At 42.1% G+C, this 22547-nt stretch overlaps 1 protein-coding gene across 3 annotated transcripts in view; it reads right to left on the bottom strand.

The window, feature by feature from the left end:
• Positions 1–248: 248 nt before the first annotated feature.
• Positions 249–22547, bottom strand: part of LOC122414008 (heterogeneous nuclear ribonucleoprotein L) — a 77244-nt gene continuing 54945 nt past the window's right edge. The window contains exons 7-12 of one of the 3 annotated variants that reach the window (XR_006261680.1): positions 5858–5950; positions 4928–5226; positions 4059–4282; positions 3415–3674; positions 1610–2687; positions 249–1521 (exon numbers count right to left, since the gene is read on the bottom strand). Coding sequence is in view for 2 of the 3 variants with exons in the window: in XM_043424749.1 (XP_043280684.1) it covers positions 2530–2687; positions 3415–3674; positions 4059–4282; positions 4928–5226; positions 5858–5950 (1034 nt within the window). In the remaining variant the exon portion in view is untranslated. Of the gene's footprint in view, positions 2688–3414; positions 3675–4058; positions 4283–4927; positions 5227–5857; positions 5951–22547 lie in introns of all 3 variants that reach the window. The other 2 variants (XM_043424749.1, XM_043424750.1) reach the window with 2 other exon arrangements.

The raw sequence follows: 22547 nt of genomic DNA, 5'->3' as shown, positions 1-22547 counted from the left end.
TCGTACACGATGAGCTATTTAAACCGGTGGATAAGCACCTTATCGTTATCTAGACGTATTGTAACAAATATTGCCTCGAATAAAAACGTCGGTGTCTCAGGGTCATTCCTCCTCCTTTTCTTTCCTCATTTTTTTCCTTTTACTTATTTTCCTCTCGTTATTATTATTTCTTGCCTTATTTAAAACGTTAAACTTCATTTGTTAGGTCTGCCTCTTGTGATGTATGGACAAAAAAATTGGCGGTTATGTATATTGTTCTCACGCGGTTCGTAGGGTTATAATGCCCTCGTTTGTTTATTTTTTCTTTTTTCCTCTATATATCTTACACTTTACGTATGGCCGAGTTGTCAAGTCTATATTTATAAGTAGTCATTTGGTTCGCTTCGAAATTATTAGTTGTATGCTCATATTCATGTGTGAGAGTGAGTGGATGTGTGTGTGTGAGTGTGTGTGTGTTTGTTTGTTTGTTTGTTTGTTGCTTTTAATCTTCGGAGATCTAAAACCTTTTTTATAAAAACATCCCTCGGCCCGACAAAATATTGCCGAGAGACACTAATATATTGTTTCGTCAATGTCATTAGTTTTCTTTTGTTCTCTTTGTTAATTGTTTGTTTTTTATTTTATTTTAATTTTTTTCTTATTTTTTTTTTGCTTATATAAAATTCAATTCACAGTTCTCGATCCGATCAGACAGCTCTCAATTCGTCGCAAAACCCTGAACACTAACAGCTCCTAGAAATATTAATTGTGAATAAGAAGGGACACCCGGAAAAGAGAGGGAAATTGGATAAACGATGACTCTTAATTTTGTTTCATTGTTGTTTTTTTTTTGCTCTTCTCATTACTGTTCTTACAAGTAGCGTTTGAGAAAATATTTTGTTTTCATACTTCTGTCCGGTTATTTTCTCACGTTAATGAAGATAATGAATCGCGACAAGCTTTGGCACAGAGCTTCTGTCAACTTCTTTAGTGCTGAAAGTTTTTCGTCAAGTTCGAAAGCAGCGAAAAAAAGTGCCTACGGAGGAGTCCAAGTTTCGATGGCTTCTTCATTTTCTTTTGCTCTCGGAGTTGCGAGTCGCTCAATCACGCTACCTCAGCGACTAATTAACGAGGTACGATGAAGAAGAACTTGTGACAAAAAATGGCAGATTAAAAGATGAATAAAAGCATCCGCGGATAAGCTCGTCGCGAAACTTGTCGCGCATATATCTTTGGCCTCGCAGTAGTTAGTCGAAAAATATATAAACAGCTTGCGAAAATATGCCTCGGCATCATTTCCTTTCGTTTATCGGATACAGAGAGAGACCCTTTCGTGTTTTCGTGTATGTGTGCATGTGTGTGTGTGTGTCTGTGTGTGTGTGTGTGTGTAAGAGGACTCGAAAAAATGAGTGATTTGGTCCAATAAAACATACTTGATTATCCGGTCCTTCCTCCTCAATTGTTTCCTCACAATAATCGTATTCTTCGCTCGTTAGCGCAATGCGAGATCCCAATTGTAATCGTATCTTCGTTTTTTAATACCTGATTATAGCGAAATTTAGTCAAAAATTAATTGGCTCGAGTATCATTGTCTCAATCTTGATTCACATCTAAAATCGCTCTTCGTTACCACTCATCATCTCCAAGCATCAATTATTTCCTTCCTCTCTCTCGCTTTCTCTCTCTCCCCCTTCATCGATACCAATAAAAAGACTCGTTACTTATTGTTTCATATTTCATCTGATATGTATTCGCAATGATGAAACGAGAAGGTCGCGCGTGCGAGGAAAAGATAAACGTTTCCCAAGTTCAGCCCGATGTTGAGCCACTGTCTAAATTTATTTCTCGTGTTTCCTTCGAGGAGCTGTGAAGTGGAGTTTGATAACGACGGTGGTTTATTTATTTAGTATGCTTTTTGTTTCTTTCTTATTTTTTTGCTCACGATGCTTTTTGGTCCTCTCGTTAAATCGTTCGCCATTTCCGCCCTTGTACCTTTCTCCTCTTCCTCCTTTTCTCTTATCTCCCCTGTCACATGTAGGTTCCTGGTAGCTCGTGGTGTTTCTCTTCACCATTTCATTCTCCTTATTCTCATTTTTATATTATTATTATTATTATTATTATAGTCGTCGTTATTTTTTGTTTTTTCTTAATATTTCCTTTTCTGTTTATCTCGTCGGTTCACCACGAAGACACATCTCTCCGGAGTACACTCATGTGCTCGTGCGCGTGTGTGTGTATGTGTGTTCCGACGATAATACAACTTTATCGTCAATAGGGCCAGAATGTTGATAGCGGCGGTGGTGGCGGTGGTGGAGGTACGGTCGGATATAACGCCGGTCCGGCGATAAGGAGACAGGCGGGTGGTAAAGGTGGAGGCACGGGAGGTAATACCGGGGACAGTGCTATCGCCGCTGCCGCTGCTGCAGCTGCAACAGCCGCTGGATGCATTCCCGTTGACGTTGAATTGCCAGTTCCAGTTGTCGCGGCGCATAATGTGTGCAGAGCGATTGATGAACGCTGACGATGACGCTGGCCCTGGACCTCGCCGTTCTATTCCGAATCCTGTTGCATTTTCGCGTGGCCGTTACCGGCGGAATTACTCGTTGAACCGCTGCCGCTGCTCGGTGGAAAATTCGCTGGTATGGTGCGCGACGACGAGAAGCACAGCTTCATGATGTACGGGAATTTGCCGTCTGAAACGAAGCCACCTTTTTGTTTCTCGTTGCTGCTTCATTCACCAGTGTCTCGAATTTCATTAAGGTCCTATTCAATGCTTTTTTAACGTCGTTAACGATTATTCCTTTCAAAGGGTCATTCCGGTATGGATATCGAGAACATTTACTTTTTATGGAAACATCAGTTTTTCATTCGCGGTCAAATCGTTGACCGGGGAGCGACGTCAAAAAATTTACGAGTTATTTTAACACGTTATTCTGTACAGCAACGATTTAAGTTGGAAATTATGGTGGTAGTTGAAGTTTTATACATTTTCTGCGTCACGAATGAACGTGAACGACATTGGGGAAGCCAGAAACGTTGATTTCGAATGCTGACCGATTTCTTTGAATTTGCAGCTCACACGCTTTGTGCACGTTTCACCAATAGGGACACTGCTTTATGTGACTGATTTAAATTCTACACTTTGTATAGTTAGAACGTTCCGTTATCTTTGAAGTGTGTGACCGGAATGACACTTTGAATATTCGCGACGATCGTCATCATGCAAAGGCAACGACTAAAATTTCACCTATTCATATCCCGATATCTAATTCGGGATTGAAAAAACTCGAATTGACATTCAATTATAAACGATTTGTTCAAACGATCTTGGTCGAAAAATGCCAGAATAATTTGAATTTGAAGTTTCGCATACGTGGAAAGAAAATCAAATATAAATAAATCTTCCACAGTACAATTTTGTTTTATTATACTTACTGCTGTTTTCAAGAGCAGTGTGATTGCACTCCATGATGGCTTCGACGGCGATACCAACGCTACTGAATTCGATGAGTCCGGACGAAGATCTCTCAGACTTGAGGGGAAAAAGTTTGACGGTCGTTGGTGCCTCGATTCCACGTTCAACGAAAACACGATTGACGGTGTCCTCGGTTAGATCCGGTGGCGTGTTGAAAAAGTGTACAATCTTCGAGGGCGGCTGTATTCTGTTTTTGTTTGCCATCGCCGGGTTGAGGAACCTCGAATAAAAAATTCATTTCGAACGTAATTTTCAATGTTACCATAAAATGATCGATCCCTAATTAAATGGTTAATGCTTTGTTAATGATTAATGCTGATTCTATAAACAAAAGTACTTTGACTGCTTCACGAGGTACATTTGTGTCGGTCACTGCGTTTTTTTTTCCCCCAAGAAAGTAGAAATAAAATGAGCTCCGTGCCGCTCTTTTGAAATGCTCCTTGGAATTTTTAGCTTTTCGTAAAATTTCACTTGTAAGACGTCGTTAAAAATCACCAGACAGGAATGAGCCACGGATTTACGTAATTAAGGTTAATTTTCTCAATTAGCAAGCCTGCTCGTTTTATTTTATTTTTTCGTTTTCATATTTCCATCCTCGTCACACCTGTTGTTCTTGCTGCCGGTGAAGTCTTTGAAACTCGCTGTTTTGTCCGGTAGTATGTATGGATTTGTCACATCAGCGAGGAACGCCTGTTTCGAGAAGCCCAACTGTAATTTGCCCTCGGTGCCGATCGTGACGTTGTTCAAGTTTTGCAAACATCTCTCGACCGCGATACCATCGCCCATTTGAATCATGGCGCAGCCTTCTTTCGTCTTCAAGAATTTGACCTGGGACAAAAATCATGATTTAACGATGACAGACACTAAGAAAAAATGAAGAAAACTGTAAAAACGAGAGGCGCAACGGGACAATCGTTAGTTTCACAATGGAGCGGACGGCCTGGAAACTTTTTCGGATTAACGAGCGAACAATTCTCGTTTCACAGCCACTCAACGTCAGTGAAATGACAAAATTTGAAGGGTTCTTCGTCTCTGTACGTTTCCACGATTCCCAAAGCCACTTTCTCATCGATAAAATTAACTTTGCAACCGTTTTTTTCTACTTCGACCAAAATGAAAGTTTCAATACTCCTCGCTGACGCGAAAAAAGTGTGTTGAAGTTATTTCCTTAATCCAAGACTATAACGGGCTGTTAATTTCTTGAAGAAATTCGGTGGATTCACCTCCGTGACGGCACATCGTAGGAGGCGTTCAAAACTAACAGGGTAAGCTCGCGTTCTCGCTTTATATATATATGAGTTTGAGCTAAGAGCTTGCTTTATGTACTTTGAAGTTAAGTTCGCTCGGAAGAGAAGGACACTTGAAGCAAGAGACGCGCAACGTTTCTGGCTCATGCCTGTCTCTTCCGGGGAGCAATTTTCGTGCGCACAAAGACACATGCGGATACGCGGAAGGAAAAAGAGAGATTCAAACCTTGGTGACATTGCCGTAAAGACAGAACAAGTTGAAGAGCTTGTCGGTGTTGACTTTGTCGGGCTGGAGGCCGTATACCATCATGACCGAGCCTTGTGTACTCGATGGTGGTGTTTGACCGAGAGTCGGCACGTAACCCGGTCTCGGAGGGGTTGGATGTAGTGGCTCGCGACCGGTGAAGTCGCTCTTAATCCCATATCTTTCGACGTACGGTTCCGCGTAAGTCGTCGGTCCGTTAAAATTCTCCTCGTAACGATCGTGACCGGCGCCCGGAGGGAATCCTACTTGTGGAGTTGATCCTGTAAGAGAAAATAGAAACAGGGCGTTATCACGATTGAAGATAAAAACAAAGGATCAACGAAAGCGAAGTGAAAGTTTCCAACGGAGATTTTTTCCAACGAAAGAAATTATGGATGATTTCGGAGCGAATAAAATGGCCGAACTTATTGAAGAAGATTCTTTTTGAAAATAAATGAAAGCGTAAAAGTTGAAAGATCTTCGAAGGCATTTAGGACATCAACGTGTTTTCATAACCATCAACTGTCAAAACCTGCGCAAAAGCTGAGCTTTGGAGCACAGCCATTTGGAAACAAACGTTTTCTTTCATTTTTTTCCAAAAAGCAAGCTTCCCCGAATGAAAAAATACACGCTCCCGAGTCACTGTGTTCACCCTGATCGAGAGAGCTCGCAATAATTGCCCGGGAGAAAAGATTTTCTTCGGCGTCGTTCACTCCTTCAACGAGACACTTCCAACTCGGCGAATCTTCCACATTCCAGAAGCATTCGTCACAAAAATTGCACGAAGATTGAAAGCTTGTACAATTAATTAAAATAATGAGGATGAAAAATAAAGAAAAAGAGAGAATGAAAAATGCTTGATCATCGAGGGATAGGTTCGAGCATAGCTGATGAAAGCTCAAGAGTACTGACCGTAGGGCTGGGGAGCAGCTCCGTATCGGGGCTCGGCCAACAGTGGAGCCGGTCTCCCATTCCCGGTAGTGTCATTTTTGTGTGCGCTCGAGCCTGCAACAGATGAAATATATCTTTCGATCAGCAAGACCTACGCTTTATTCTACCACTCGCAATATATTCTTTCTCATTTCTTCTCTTCCATTCTCTCAAACTATATTTTACTACATTACATACAAATCTCTTTCTTGCCCACAGTACATAAATATCTACACACACACACACACACACACACACACACACTGATATTACTACACGTAAGCCCATGTATATGGGTGTGTATTAAAAAAATGTATATTTATATATATATAAATATACAGATATTTATGTAGACTGGGTGCACTTTACTTCCTCCCGGATATTGATCCGCGACGGAGAGCGCGTCATATAGCCCGGAAACGTACAATGCAACGGTATTCGCCGGCCTGCACACACATTCTCTTTTCTATTTTCTTTTTCCCCGGCTGCTGCGTTTTCTCCGCACATATTTCACATCGCAATTTTCTCCGCCTCGTCTCTTATCCCCTCGTTCTTCTACATATTTATGTGAATTAATGCGTCTCACGGGTGATTTAGTGGCGAATTATTTGTGAGGCAAGTGGAAGATTATGGGGAGGAAAAAACAGGGGAGGGGGGTGGAGGTAAATGACGAAGAGAAAAATGACTGAATTTGTGAAGAAGAATGTGAAATGAGGTTGGTGGATTTTTAAATTGGAAAGTTCATTTAAGCTTGTTGGTACGATAACTTTCGAATGTTTTCGCGTGAAGACGAGCCAAGAATTGAGGAAATAATCGATGAGCGTGGGCACAAACGCAATCAGAATTAATATTCGTCTTCGAGTGAGTAATCATCGCATTTTCCCCTCCTCCCATCCGCGCCCTCCCCGTCTATTCCTCTTTGGCTTTTGTTCAAGCTGCATGGAATTGTGTTTGCAGTCTTCGTGACGAGAATTAAACGCTCGTGCTACGCCGCGGCTCTCGTGGCAGGAAGAACGAGAGGGGAGAGACGGAGCTCGCGTAATTTTGAACGTTTAACGCGAAATTATTAACCGGTAGCCGCGCGCGACCGTCTACAGGAGGCTATTAAGGTGGATGAGATCGTTCTCATCGAGGCAAAAGGTGCGAGCGAAAGCGAAGGCTCTGCGAAAGAAACGCGAACAATTAAAGCATCCCGATCGACTGGAGAATACCGGTACGTGGACGATTCAAAAGCGCTGATAAACACGAATCATTTTGGCTTGTGAAACGGCGGGGTTGAAACGAGCCATTTTCCTCGACTCTCTGGACAGATATTTTTGCCTTTTTTGTTCACAAAAACACAAGAAATATCTGCTAATTCGTATAATCCCGGGATGAGAAGAAAAAGGCGATCGCGGAACTCGGAGGCTCGAGAAAAGCGAGACGTACCCGGTGAATCGAGCGCAAAGCGTAGCGTAAGAAAAGACCGGGACGAGGAGGGGGTGAGAAAAGGAGGGAACGACGGCCAGGGCGGCGAGGGGGGGTGCGTGCATGGGAATGCGCAAATTCGTATTCGTGAGCGTCGGTCCGCGAGCTTTTCGCTGTGTCCGTTTGTACGAAGGTATAGATACGTCTATAGGCGAGTTCTCGTGGATAAATTTTCCCGGCTACTTTCCGTGACAGGAAGTGTCACAATGATTACGTCTAAATGGGATTTACGAGGAAGGACGACTTACGAAAGAATAAAAAAGAGGCGCGGGCATCCGACGGGCGGATTTCGTGCGTTGTAATTTCACGCGCGAGAACTTATGCGCGCAGTCCGGATTTAGATTGGTGAGTTAAAGGGGAGTAGGGTGGTGGAAAAAACTTCGTGAACTTTGTGACTTCCGGTTAGAGGAGAAAGGGCACACGGTGCGCGCGGTAATCGTAAGAATTATGTGCATGTAAATAGATAAAAGTTTTGGATAAAAGGGAACTCGGGACGGGTCTGGGGATGCTCCTTAATTATTGCAATTAGCAATTATCGCGTGCCCGGAGCCTGGATCTCGGGGATGCGTCGGTCGAGCGACGGCCAAGATTCAGATTGAAGGTGGTAATATCGCGGAGGGAGAGAGCGTTGATTAGAGGCCGGCAACGAAGAGCGCGCGCAGAAGCCAACATTAATCACCCCCTCCCTTAATATTTCTCCGCTCGTCCTCCTGGTCGCCCTCCCATCCCCGCTTTGACGACATTTCCTCGCGATAGCGTAACCGACGAAATTTCTCGCGACGTACTACGGAAACGTCGCGAGGGATGAGAACGGGTGGAAGAACGACTCGAAGGAAGGTGCTCGATTAAACCGGGTAACGCGACTGGTCGACGATGACGAGCAAAGGGGGAGGCAGGCAAAATATACGTAAAGAACGAGAGGACGCTGATTTGAATGTACAGCAGGGCATATCTGGTAACGCGTCCGTCAACGTCGAGACGCGCATACTTCTTTCACGAATCGAATTTCTTCATCAGATTTAACGGTTCTGCTCTGTGCCCGAGGAAAAAAAAAAAAACAATTAAAATGGAGACACACTTTTAACGAAATTCCAAAGGCAAAGTCGGGGAGAAAAACTTTGATAAATGACAAAACAGTATAGAGATAGGAATGAATTTTTTTCTTTCGTTTTTTCTTTCCGTATTCGTGGATCGTCGCTGGAGAAATTCGCTCGTAGTTTTCATCAATATTAATCGAGCCTCGCAAACAATGGCATCCGGAATCGACGATTCGGTTGGACATTCTTTCGCGATTCATACATTCCCGTATATCGATGTGGAAATATGGTTTTAAATAATCATGAGGACTGAGGTAACGAACGTTACAATTTTTATCACAGAATTAGATGAAAATATGATGATTCAGCGGTTTTATTGAGGACGTTATTATTCAAACGATACAATGCGATTATCACTTATTCATACGATATACGCAACAGTCTTTTTTTGGTTTTTTTATCGTTTCTCACACAATAGAATGGAATACGATGATATAAAGCTGTCGGAGATCGAGCATGGCGTTTAAATTGTAACGATATTTAAAAATGACTTAATTTTATTATCTCTTCTTACAAAAATTCCAATAGTTTATCATCATCGTCGATTGTTTGGTTTAATCACAATAACTGACTTACCGTCGTTGGCGATGAAAAAGTGTCGAACAAAAAGAGGTACACGGTATCGTCCATTGTACAAGAGAGTGAGACTGGCGCGTACGAGATTGTCTCACGAAGAAACGGAGCGACGGGGGAAGGTTGGGTTAACGAGAGCCGTAGACCTGCCTAAGCCCTCGCACTCATCAGCCCTGAATTATTCCCCAACCAGTGAGAATTCCATCATCATCATCATCATCTCATCATCATGATCATCATCATCATCATCATCATGATCATCATCACCATCATCACCATCATCACCATCATCATGATCATCATCATCATCACATCATGATCATCATCATCATCATCATCATCATGATCATCATCATCACCCCTCAAGTCACACAACGAGAGATGGCTGCATCTGCACACAGACAAACATTCCAACATAACACCCCTTGTTTCCTTTCGTTTTTTGTTTTTGATCTCCGAGCATTTTTTTAGTTTGCTTTTCTTTAGTCTCTTGTGCACGGATCGGCAGAGAGTTATCTCGTCTCATCTCGTCACTTTGGCCAAATTTTGCTTCGTTCGATTCCATTTTTAACATCTTTTCAATTTTTCAGTATACAAACTCCGCTGACTTTATGAATTTTCATCTGTTTCTCTTTTCAACCCGGTGTTTTAACTGGACAATTAATACTTCTGTCTCTTTGCTCTGCGTGTGGATTAAGCGTGAGGAGAATAACTAAACGTGTAGTACGGTGAAATTTTAACTCTCTTTCTTCTCTCCCTCTCTCTCTCTCTCTCTCTGTCTCAATTGAATCTCTATATAAATATACGTACGTATAAATATATATGAAAATACACATCTTAAGAATCGAGTATATCAAAACTATTGATCGATTATGTTACATGTGAATTTTCATAAAACCTTTGACTTTCATCTTTCGATTTTGCGACACGAGAAACGTTTGAATATTGATTTACATTATTTGTTTTTCTTTTTTTTCTGTCCGATTCGAATTGCTGAGGTTTGATTTGGCGAGACGGTAGCAGTGGTCGATTGAATGTTTGTCTGTGAGTGCACTGGTAGCCCTTGCAATGGCACATTTGTGGTGAGCACACATATATATATATATATATATATATATATATAAATCAAAAATATAGATAGATCGTTAGACATATCGTTGCTGATGTAATCGTCTGGAAATATTCGACTGAACGTTTTCGATAATAATACGTCGGTGTGTATATATATTTATACATAAACAACACACACGATAATGTATGTATGTTTGTAAAAATATTCACACGTACGTAACACATATAAACGTATGCATTCGTTTTCATCTACGTCGTGCTCTACTCTCGTTTAATTTATATTTATATATATATATATGTATATCTCGTTTCGTATCATTTTTTTCGTAATTATTATATTTCGTTCTACTTCGTTTCGTGGTCGATGGTTGGTAGGTGGAGGGTCCGGCAGATCTACGGCGTATGTGTGACGTGAAATATATATTTGGTTCGAAGATATATTAAAATGTATGTGATATTGTAGTTGTGTCGTTAAGCGAGAGCTATATTCTGACGATGTTGTTGCTTGGGTTGTTGTTGTAGTTGTTGTTTATCTGTTGATGTTGTTGCTGTTGTATTGTTTCCGGTGACGATGTTGCCGATGTTGTTGTATTCTTTGTAGATGTTTTTTTTTTCACATTATTGCACAAAAATTCACTAACTTTTGTCTCTTGATCGGTCGGTTCGTTGTTGTAAAAAAAAGTTTAATAACCATAGTGCTCGTGTTAAGGGGGAAAGGAGACAGACAACTGTTGCTAATTGGCAGGCGAGAGGAACGGAATTGAGGGAATTTCACGGGTGCTACGGAAGCGGACTTTTCGAATGATTATTCGATTAATTGCGCCCATGAGAATGCCCCGCGAGCCACCCAGCGTAATTGCATACGTACACGCACATACAGAGAGAGAGAGAGAGAAAGGCGAATGCGAAAGTACTCTCGAGTACTTGCGACTGTGCAACTCTTTCGTCAACTATTCACACACGTTTATGTATATTAAATGTATTCGAACTGTGTGCGCGTGGGTGCATTGATGCAATTTATACAAAGCGCGTGTGACGAGAACAGCCGAGAGATCCTGCTTGTGCTCGAGGGCGGTGCGAGCCACCTCGATGTGCAGAATTGCGCGTTGAGTACGAGACCGCGTTCGTGTACGTATGCGTCGTCTTTGTTGCTTCATGTATTTTATGTAAATAAATATAAAAGCAGGAGGAAGAGTGTAACGAGATTGTACCTGAGGTGAAAGAGTTTAAAGCGTACTGAAAAAGTGGCGAGACGTACACGCGAATCTTTCGCATTTGCACACGATGAAAAGCCTCTGCAACAAGGCCAATTTCCCATCCGGTCTTTCCCCTCAAACTTTTCCCGATTTTCAAGCACTTTCAATGAAACGAGAGAAGTAGAAAGAAAAATGGATCGACGGAGGGCAAAAGGCGAAATAATATTTTATCTACAGGCAAAAAAACGTCCACTCGATTCATTAACTGCCTCATCACACGATCCCCGTGAAAACATCACTTCAATTATCTTGCTTTCCCTCCTCGTGTAGCTGTGTGTGTGTGTGTGTGTGTGTGTACGTGCGTGTTCGTCACTCTCCACGTGCTTCATTGTGCTTATCAGTGTTTTCGTTTCTTCTTACAACGCTCGCGGGCTCGTGCCCTCCAACTTTCTCTCTCTCTCTCTCTCTCTCTCTCCTTCTCTCGCTCAAAGTTCTTCCTCTCCCATTCGCACTTATCGTTATCGCTTTACACTGTCCCCCGTCCGTCGTGTTTTCGATCTGCTGCCTTTGCGATTGCACTTGTATACGTTTTTATGCTATTTTTGTTGCTGTCATTCGTCCCGAGATGTTTGCTCCTCGTGTCGATATTTAATATCCCGGATACTGCGCTCCGTTGGCTCGTGCCGTATTATGTAGTATGTTGTATCTTGTGTACACGATGTAACACTGTGTATGTATTCCCACGACATATATATGTATGAATATTAAGGCACTAGATTCACTACACGGAAGACGTCACACACGATCCTCTCGCTAGCTCTCCCGCCCCTCGCTTCTCTGTGTTGTGTTCGTGGTTACGCTTAGAGCCAGTGTGTCGTGTGCTTCAAACGTAGCCTCTCGCCGGCCTGTACTCCCGCTCATGTATATATCGAACTATATGCACTGCTAAATTCTTATACGTACGTTGCATATACATAGAAATACGAGATACGATATGGAACTGCATTCTCTCACGTATGTGGAAACGCGGGGGGCGAAAGGGAGAGAGAGCGAGAGAGAGAAAGAGAGAGAGAGAGAGAGAGTGAAAGGAACATCGGAGGAAACACGTGTTGGAAATTGTTTGCGGGTACGAATAGCACGAAACGTGTAAATCGGTATCCTAGAAATAAATGGACGTAGACGAGTATTCGAAAGTGTCGTTATTCGGAGGGTTTAAACATTCATGAAAATAGTGGATTATATGGAAAGGAGGGAATTTATTTTGGGTTGCCGAATGCAAAATATGAGAGAATTTCGACGCTATTTTGCGCGAGGAGGCTGAAGTTCGCAATGTTCGAGTCCAACGAAAGGGTAAAACATTTGTAATTCACGTATTTTTATTTATTTCACCGAGCAGAAGGTGCAGGTTGAAAAACTACGAATTGCAAATTCGGGAGACAACGAAATTGGAGAGTTACTGGAATCATTGGGGAGTTTTTTTACATTTGGCTGGACTCGGAGGCTGCAAACTTCAACGTCATCTACTTTGTGAGGGCCTAAGCACGGAGAATTTCTTCTCAAGGGGGTACGGGAAAGTGGAACGAAGCTGCAACAGGTTTTATAAGAAATTTCCATTGTTATTTGAATTGGAGTAAGTAGGAGTTTACAGAATTCATTATTTTGGCGAATCGGGGGAATAAAATTTGGTTAGAATGCTGCGAATGCTACGGGGAGTGTTAAAGGGTAGGATGCTTGAAAATAAAATGACTCGCGAAGCCTGTATGCGAGTTTGGACGAGCCTCTGGAGGGTGGAAATTCACGATGTGTAATGTAGGTCACAAGTTCTCTCGTACACAAACGTACGTCTCTATTCGTGTATAAAATTACGTTTATATGTGTATTCATAAAGGTATTTCTGTACATGTATAATAAATATTCGAGCGCATGTATACGGGAGGCATGACCAGAACGATGCACTTGTGTTAGCGTGTACGAGAATATTCGGGTCCTTAAGGAGCGCGTACGTCGTCGTGATGTTTCTCCAAAAGTGTTGTTAACCGTGAAGGAGCAAGGAGCTGAGGGGAATCTTAATTACATTCGACATTAATCACGAGATAACTCGAGTTTAAGATGGGGCGTGTGTCAAGAGTCAATGTCCCTTATCTCGATCGCTGTCCCGAATGAATCTTGGTAAAGAGGTGCAAAAATACAGTCGACGAGTCCAAACTCAAGTGTCGATAAAGTCGCAGCTTTGAGCCACAAGAAAACGAGAGTTTCAATCAAATTCCGGCGGAAAATTGCTTGACTAATAAATTCGGCTCTCCCTCGGAGAACTCTAAATGAAAAATGAAGTAACGCCGCGAATAACCGGATTCTTCATCTTATTCTCCTTTGTTCCCTCAAAGGAAAACTAAATCTCGTGATTATTTAATGAGACGAGGAAGCTACTCGAGTCAATGCCAAGAACAAAAAGAAAGCAAACACACGTGTACTTGCCCGTGTATCTGTGTGGATGTGGATCGCGTGTATACATTTAATAAGGGTCGTGCAACATTGATGCGAGTCTATATTTACATGGGGGCGGTTCGTGTGTACGCCAGTAGAGAAATTATTACGATGAAAAGTTTGGGATAAATCTCGATGGGAAATAAGTCTCTCTCTCTCTCTCTCTCTCTTGTGTACGTGTACTCGGCTTAAATACGGATCGTTCGGTTTCTACTCGCAAACTTTACTTTTCGGTACGTAAAAATATAACGAGCTTCCGAGACCGAAGTTTGCTTGGAAACGTCGTTAGGGAAAGGCACGCACGCACTATTTTCTCGCTCTCTCTCCTCCCCCCCCCCCCCCCCCTTTATCTTTCTCTCTATTTGAGGCGAAATTCAGCACGTTGTACAGTCAATTATACAGTGTCATCCGACGAGAACTTATGCCAACTTTGTGTCATTTGAAAAAATCTCTAAAAAAATCGTTTTCGATCGTGCGAGGCAAAAAATACTGAAATTCACTGAACATTATCGACGCGATTCCACAGAAAATTCAATAAATCATCAAAAGGACGAATTTGCTCGAACGAACTGAACAAAGAATTCACTGATTACGTAATGAATTAGGATGCACATGAAAAATGAATCGTTTAATTAACGTGAATAATTTCGTAGTGTGACTCATCAAAGTGTCTTTCGAATAATATTTTCCTTCCCATTCGAGCTTATGACTTTAGGGAGGTTTTCATGCCTCTCGCTTCGATAATAAACCCGAACAGAGTCGAGCATAAAAAGGATAATTTGGCAGCATGTGAGAGAACTATAGATAAAAATAATTCATCGAACGAGGGGGTGCATAAAAACTTTTGGATGACAGTGTATGCTCAACGATACTCTACGAGCTCGACATAAATTGTTTGTTTAAGCATCGGAATACATACATCCATAATGTGTACGTCGACGAATATAAAGTCGTGTGCGTGAAGGAAAATGTGAGTGTGATTTAACGTACTCTTCGCCCTGCCCTCCCCCCTCTTCGACTCTTACGATGCGCCCTGGGAGTGAATCGTTAAACGGATTTTAACGAGATAACCCTAGAGGCTGGAACTCACGATCAGCCATAAATCAATCTCCCCTTAGTCTCTTTCGGCGATCTATAATACAGTGACGGACAATCGGGAGACTACTAACGTGGACATTCCTCTGCTGCTTTTCACCGCTAAATATTCGCGTGTGATACACACTACGGCGAACAAAAGGACTCGTCAGATGATACGAATTTTCCGCGTTTGAATCGCGTGCCGGACCTCCGTTCCTCAAATTCTACGAGAACCGTATGAGACTTTTCGATCGAAATCGACCACCGCGACCCTCATTGAGGCCTGACATACGTCCAGAATTTTATAAAAATCGATCTTTTTAAGGATTATATTAATTTCTGTAGTTTTAGGCGCATTTTTGTGAAAGTCGATTGTAAACGTTCCCTGTAAATCGAAAGTCATTGTAGAAAACGTGGCCGCACACGAGGAGGCCCGATGCGTACTCGAAACTTAAAATGCGTTTTTAAAACTACTTTTTCTGGCACGCTCTGTATGATAGTTGGTACAGTTTTTCATATTTTTTGAAGCTTTTTTTTAAATATTCGAAATTGTTTTCTCTGTAGTCGAAAAAAACATGAAATAATTTTTTTTACAAAGTTTAAATACTAATAAACAACGTGTAAAAATGATTTTTATCATTTCTATTGCTATCTTTTCTAAAAACAGTTTTTCTTTTAGCTCATGTTAGGCACTGCTGGACGTATGTAAGGCGCTGAACCCGAAAGCTCTTGAGGCTCCCTTGAATTTACGATCAATCGAACGACAGCAGCAAGATGGGACGACTGACATAATTTTTTGGTGGCACGCTAATTTTGTTTTTGCTAAAATTGTGAAAAATTGTGGAAAACATGTTTTCTGGGAAAAAAACACTTTTGTTGGGTTCCGTTGCGTTTGAACCGGAAGTGGTGCGAAAGGATTTTAAACGACGACAATAAATCGCTGTCTCACGTCCAAACCAATAAATTATTGATAAAGAAAGCAATAAAAAACGATGCTTCGTGTGAGAAAAATATTGAGAGGAAATTTTGAAAAATGAATTTACGATCGTAAAGGGACGAAGGCCGGTTGATTCGAGAGCAAATATCCTATGTATATTGGATAATAGATTTTGCTGAATTTCGTAACAAGAATGCCTGCAGGCTGCGTCTCTTCATTCCGAGTACACCTCCCGGGGTTAAACGTAAACTCTCGAATTTATAGTTTCGACCGTACCCGAGGGATTGCGTGTTAAGCGAGTACCGAGAGACAAAAAAAGCGTTCTGCTGTTATATTGAATTTGCGGAGAATCCGCCGCGGAACGGAGTCATGGAAAATGGAGAGAAAAATTTGGAGAATTTCAATTAAACTGAGAACTCAATTGACGTTGTATCACACGAGGATTCAAATCCTCGGACGAAATCATTGCGACGTTTTTCCTACTGCAAAAAGACTGTCCCCAATTATACATTAAAAAAGAAAATTGTTGATTCGAGTTTAAACGAAAGGGAACATTTTATTGGCCAAAGGAAATGAATATTTAATCGAATCCGCACGAAAGGAATCAAATTATAATTTATTATTCACGCGATATCAATTTGTTCGAGGGGAAAAAAATCTCGTTAAGACAAGCAGAGCGTACCGAAGGAAGCTGCGAAATTTTCATGAAAAATATAAATATACGTAAACCCGTGGGTCGAACACCAGCAGCTGGCGCAACGGAGGTACCAGGCTCGAGCAATAAAACGCCATAAAAGATAGAAATCGATGTATATACAGGTAAGAACGATCTTGACAGGGGACCTCAGAAGCTTTCAATTATCGGTCGCGACTACACAGCAAGAGAGTTCGAGCCCGGGGAAAGGGATACGAAGATTTCCAAGTTCTCAGGCTCACTTTTTCTCATTGGGTCTCGATATCACGGGAGAGAAAGTCGGGGGAGGTTTCGCAGTCGCGGCTCTCTTATCTCGGCGTGCTCTCTCCTCTCCTCTTTTTCTCGCTTTCTGCGGTTTCGTCGTCACGAACACACGGCGAGATGAAGAAGAGACTCGCTCGTCGCGTGCGGTTCAATTTCCTTCGCTCAATTTCCTCGGCGTTCTATCCATTTTCCATCGGCATATATCTATACCAGGAGAAGTTTCTGTATCGAGTCAGGATGATAGGCGATATATCAAGCGCATGAAACACAAAGAGAAGATGGCAATCGTTATCAGTGCATGTGAAACCTGCGGTTCGAGGATATTCTGATCTCCTTCAAAGATTAATGAAAAATCATTCGTTAAATTCGATCAAAGTGCTTCGCGGTGAAACTTTGGACGTTTTATCACAGCCGCGAGTATTCGTGCCGAAGCTTTTATCAGGCTTAAGGGACGATTAATTTTTATAAGAGTTTATTTTAAAAATATGATTTAATAAGAAGTTTATTTTATTCGCTAAATTGATTTTCCATTTGAAAATAAGAGTGAGCCACACGTGGCCGTTCGAAGTTTGATCGATGTGGTTTCAGTGCGAGACAAATTTGAGGAACGTAAACACTAGGAAGTGTCTGTAAGTGCGGCGTTCGGTGGCTACGTTTAATCTTGGATTGATGAGCTGTGTATAAAAACACGAGATACGTAACAACGAGTGTGTCAGGGCGAGGGAGCAGGCAGAGCAGAAAGAAAGAGTAATCGTCGAGGAGTCGAGAGTCGACAAAGATATCCCCTGACGATTAACGAGCCGAGAGAACCGAGGAAAGAGAGCTTTGAGAGGTCTTTCTTGCATCAGGGAGGAAAGAAAAATTGATGCTCCGGTAATAGTCGAATGTGAGAGGCTGAAAAAAAGCAGTCTCTCGAGGTATATAGGCGGCGGCGAGCGGAGTTCGGAGGCTTCGTTGGGATAGGTCAGTGCACATTTGCTCTTACAGAAAACAAGTATCCCCCCCGCTCTGCTCCTCTCACGCGAGAGCAAAATAAATTATCTGCTTTGGAAGTCCGTTGACGTTTCTTTTCCTTCAGTTTTTTTCTCCCCGTTAATCTTCCTATTCATTTTAATTCGTTGTTCCTCCAGCCTCTGCAGCGATTAATATACTGAACGATGAATGAACAGCAAAATACTCTAAAAACTCGTATTATAATCCCGAAAATGAAGCAACGTTCATTCCGCTTTTTCCCGATCGTTCATCAACTCGATTTTCGTGAACGATCCAACAAAATGTTTCCCACTAACGCCAATGTTATTCCCACTGAAAACTCGTCCCATGGGCGGACATAGAACCGACAAAAATTCAACCGCCACTTCTTGGAGCAATAAACAGCGAAGCTCGTAACAGATAAAATCTAAATATCGGTCGATTCTCGAGTGGAAAAATATGGACGGTCCGTTATATACACAACGTGGTTTATATTTGGATCGCAGAATACGAAGGTCCTCGTGTACAAATCGAGAATCAACGACAGACCAAAGGGTATTAGGGAAAACAAGAGTCGTTAAGGAGTTATCGCAAAAGCTCCGCGCGGAGCATTATACACGATTGGTGTAATAATATATCCTGTGACCTCGAGGAACTCATAACCCTTCGCGACCCCCGCGTCCATCCCTGGGTGATCCTCTCGTCGAGCCCGAGCACCCATATTCCTAGGTATCCCCACCAATCTGACCGCGTATACGTACGTGAGGATATTACAAAAGTCTGCGGCTCGTCGGAGGTGTGTAAAAAAATTTCGAAAATTTCATCGTTTATCGATGCTTTTTTCCTGAACGCACACGCGAGAAAATTGCATTTTTTTCCAGCTTTATTACACGTAGCCAAACAATGTAGGTTGGCAAAAACGAGCTTTCTCGGGAGGAAAATCTAAGAAAGGTCGTCTCGGGGCTTGAAAATATTTCATTTGCATGAAACCATGCCCGTTTGAAAATGATTGCAATTCTGGTTAGCCTGTACTCGCACATATATATACGAATATCTGATGCGTTTGCGAAATTTAACTGAACCAACGAGCTGTTACGAGATCCTAGTGCACGAGAATATAACGTTCTGGAGGAGGAGCCCTATTGCAGTATCACCACATATGTACGTATAATATAAACGATATATATTTTCGTAGCTCATACGTATAGGTATATATACATTTTGAATAAACCGTATGGGCATAATATCGTGGATGTATAAGCCACGGGATGGCATATAGCATGATCGGGAACATTGCATATTGCCCTCTGGTCCATGGCAATGGCTTCTATCTCGCTTGTACAGAGACCTCCCTCCCTCCCTCCCTCTCTTGATGCCTTTCTCTCCCTTGCTGGTCCTCCTCTCACTCTTTCTGTATTTCGCATCTACATAGGTGACTTCTCTGTGCTCGCTCAGATACAGAATCGCCGGAGGGATAAAAATACGATATTATTCTGCTATTGAATCTCCCCCAGGTCGGGCCAGAGCATTGTATTTTCTGTATTTTTTTTATCACTAGAATCCTTTGGATAAATCGATCTATTTGAGGCATTTGTGTGGCGAATTTCAGGCATTTGAACATTAAATTTACTTTTTCTTTTTACGAATTTTCGTGACTTTTATGATTCGATCATGATCGGTCACGATATATATTGCGATGTTGCCGGACCATTAGCATCGAAAGGCTTAATTTGAGCATAAATTTTCGGATATTTAGCCGATACGCACGTAATCCTGCTGGCACGCCGAACGAGGCTGGTGAGATGAAGCGACGGGGAAGGAAGAAACGAAGTGCTCGAAAAGCCGAGCGGAAGTGGCGGAGGCTGAAGAACTCGATAAACGTCATCAGGAGAAAGGCGAAACGCGAGGGGCGGGGGGAATGGAGTTGTCTCTTGATGGCTGTCGTACACGAGATTTGAGATTCTATGAGAAAGTCTATGGTTGTATCGTTTGGGTGGGAAAGAGAGAGAGGGGGAGGGATGAAGAAAGAGAGAACGGAGGATAAAGTGAGAGGCAAGGGGGGAGGAAGGTTTCGTCGCCAACGCGCGCGGGATGAAGAACTTTGAGTTTTCTTCGTGGAGCTTTGGAGCGTCGATTCGCGCCTCGTCGACTTGACTGACTGGCCAGCCTGCTTCAAATCTTCCGTGAAAACCTCCGAGACTCTCTTTCAGAGCGATAAACAGAGAGGAAAAGACTTTTCCCTCGATTCCTCTCCGCCTCTCTTTCTCCCGTCACTAAACCTGTCCTCTTTCGATTTCTCCATTTTCTTTCCTCGTCGGTTATTCAAATACGCGCAACGGTGGTCGACTGTTCATCTTCATCTCGAGCCGCATCGCCACCGATGCGATTCGAACTGGCAAATGGCAGAACACGCATATACGCGCGCACACGTACAATGGAGATTTGAAATTTGCGAGACAGAATACGCGACAGCCAGAAAAGCTTTATTCGTGTGCCGCTGCATTCCAACCGCCATGGAGCTCCGAACCGGGCCAAATTTCCATTTCCCTTAGATTTTTTCGTCCTTTTTTCTCCATCGAAAAAGCTCTGAATACGTTTTTTTTTCTTCACATTTTTATGTATACCACTTTTGGGTAATAAATTATTCATCGGGACGTTATTGGTATTCGAGCGCATCTTCCCTTTTCTCTGGACCGGAAGTCGATCAAACATTAGCAAAGAGAACGGAGGCAACATTTTTTCACAACGATAATCGAAAGAGAAAGCGCGGAATCGTCGAGCGATTCAAGCTCTAATTAGATGTCAATAAATTCTCATGAAGCTCGAGCCTCTACCGAGTCGCATATGTTCCTCAGTCCGTCTAATATCGTTGGATTGTTCTTGAGAAGAGAACGGCGAAGAAGAGGCGACTAGGGAGCACGAAAATACCGGGGCATTGTGATGCTAATGCACGTGCGTGCGTAACCAAAATGAGCTGGTCTGAGAGCTTCGGAACGTCGGCTGACAAATTAATTAATTCGACGCGCCAAAACTACTTTTTTTTTCTTTAATATCGATTCTTTGGCAAATTTCCAGGACAAACGAGGCAGGAGTCGTCGATGAGAAGTGATACTCGTCGGCCATAAAACGCGTGGAGAAAGACACGCGAAGATATTTTAATTGATCGACCTTTCGAGAGATCACGTTTCAGTGGATTTTACAAACTAGGAAAAGAGTCCTCGAGTGAGAGCAGCAGCGGAATTACGAGCACTGATGAGCCCGGTAATGACCAGCGTTCGTCAAAAGCAATATAAATTCAGTTCGGACGACTCCGAACATTCTTTCAGTCCAATTTTATTGAATTCTTCTCACACAAAAATCAATACGAAAACTAAAAAGATGCGAGTGATATCCCAAAAGCATTCTGTTCAACATTTTATTTACTCGATCAATAGAAACGTGTGTGCAGCGACTGAAGTACTTCAACATCGGAAAAGAAAAGAGCCTGCATAATATCGAAGATACATTTTGTGATGGACGCACATTTTGTCAAAACGACGGTATAAATGAAAATCCGAGATGGAAGTTTGACGAAACTAATGGCGTCGAAAGTGTGAGACATCTTCCGGCGTTATATATATAAAACAAATGTATATATACAGGCACGTGTAAATTCCATAGACCAGCTGTTTCTGTAGCAAAGTATACTTGACTGCTCGAAAAGAGAGAGAGAGAGACTGGGGAGGGGAGGAAGAAAATGGAGGAAAGAAGGATGGGATAGATGAGTGGGTGGCTGATGGTACGCCTTGGGCCTCGACGCATAATTGGAACGCGAGCACGAAATTCCTCAGTTTTAGACGTTACGACAGGTCGTGTCGCCGAGTGATTTCCCCTCTCGTGATAAAAATATTTTTCCGTTCGACCCTCCGCTCTTTCTTTTCTTTACTCATCAAGGAAACTGGCCTGAGACACTAGTTTTCAGATATTCGATACAAAGATACATTTTGACGCTCCGAAAATGCTTTGAATTTGTGGCCGCGGTTTGCTGATAAGACACACGGAAAAATGGCCTGTCCTGGTCAATGTGAAGAAATTTTCAACGTCCTTTTTACCGTCGATTGTCAAGATCATGCCTGAAGGGTCGTATTTTACGAGTGTCTGAATTTGACCGATTTTTACTTTCTAATTAAAAATATAATCGCTTTAAATTAATGTCAGAGCTATTAATTCGAAATTGTAAATACATTTTTAAAACTTATCTTTTGGCTAATGAAATAACAAGTTATTAATTAATCGGGGATCCATCACTGAGCGAACCCGAAATTTCATTCGTCACTGGCTAAAGTACTATAGTTTTTATGTAAAAAATCGCTTTAGAGAACGCAAAGGGGAGATAGAGAACACAACGGGAAATGGATCAAGAAAAAAGTATTAATCAAAAGACAGAAGGCTATGACAGGAATGGGCCAAGCCAAGAAGCAACAAAATGCTTAAATAATCAAATTTGAGGTTAAACAAGTGCTCATTACCAATTGCGTTCAATATTTAAGGTAACATATCTTTATTACTAGCAAGACAATCGTCTCGAATTTTTTCTCAAACCTTCGTTCTACTCTTCATTGTTATTGTGTAAATTTCAAGACATTTTTAAGAAAATCGTTTCGTGGATGAACTACCTTAAGGCAAAAAGTAAGCGAAAAATTGCAAATAAAAATGAGCACTATGGCTGAGCATCGAACAATATTCGGTCTTCAGTGAAATATTCAGGACCCTCGCATGGAGGTAAATGGACCGTCGAGCTATTGATCGTGGAAAATGTTGAATGCCATAAACGAAGAAACCCCGGTGCATGTGAGACCTT

The sequence above is a fragment of the Venturia canescens genome, chromosome 7, assembly GCF_019457755.1.
Source record: "Venturia canescens isolate UGA chromosome 7, ASM1945775v1, whole genome shotgun sequence".
Classification (NCBI taxonomy): Eukaryota; Metazoa; Arthropoda; class Insecta; order Hymenoptera; family Ichneumonidae; genus Venturia; species Venturia canescens.
This window is presented reverse-complemented; position numbering and strand designations above follow the sequence as displayed.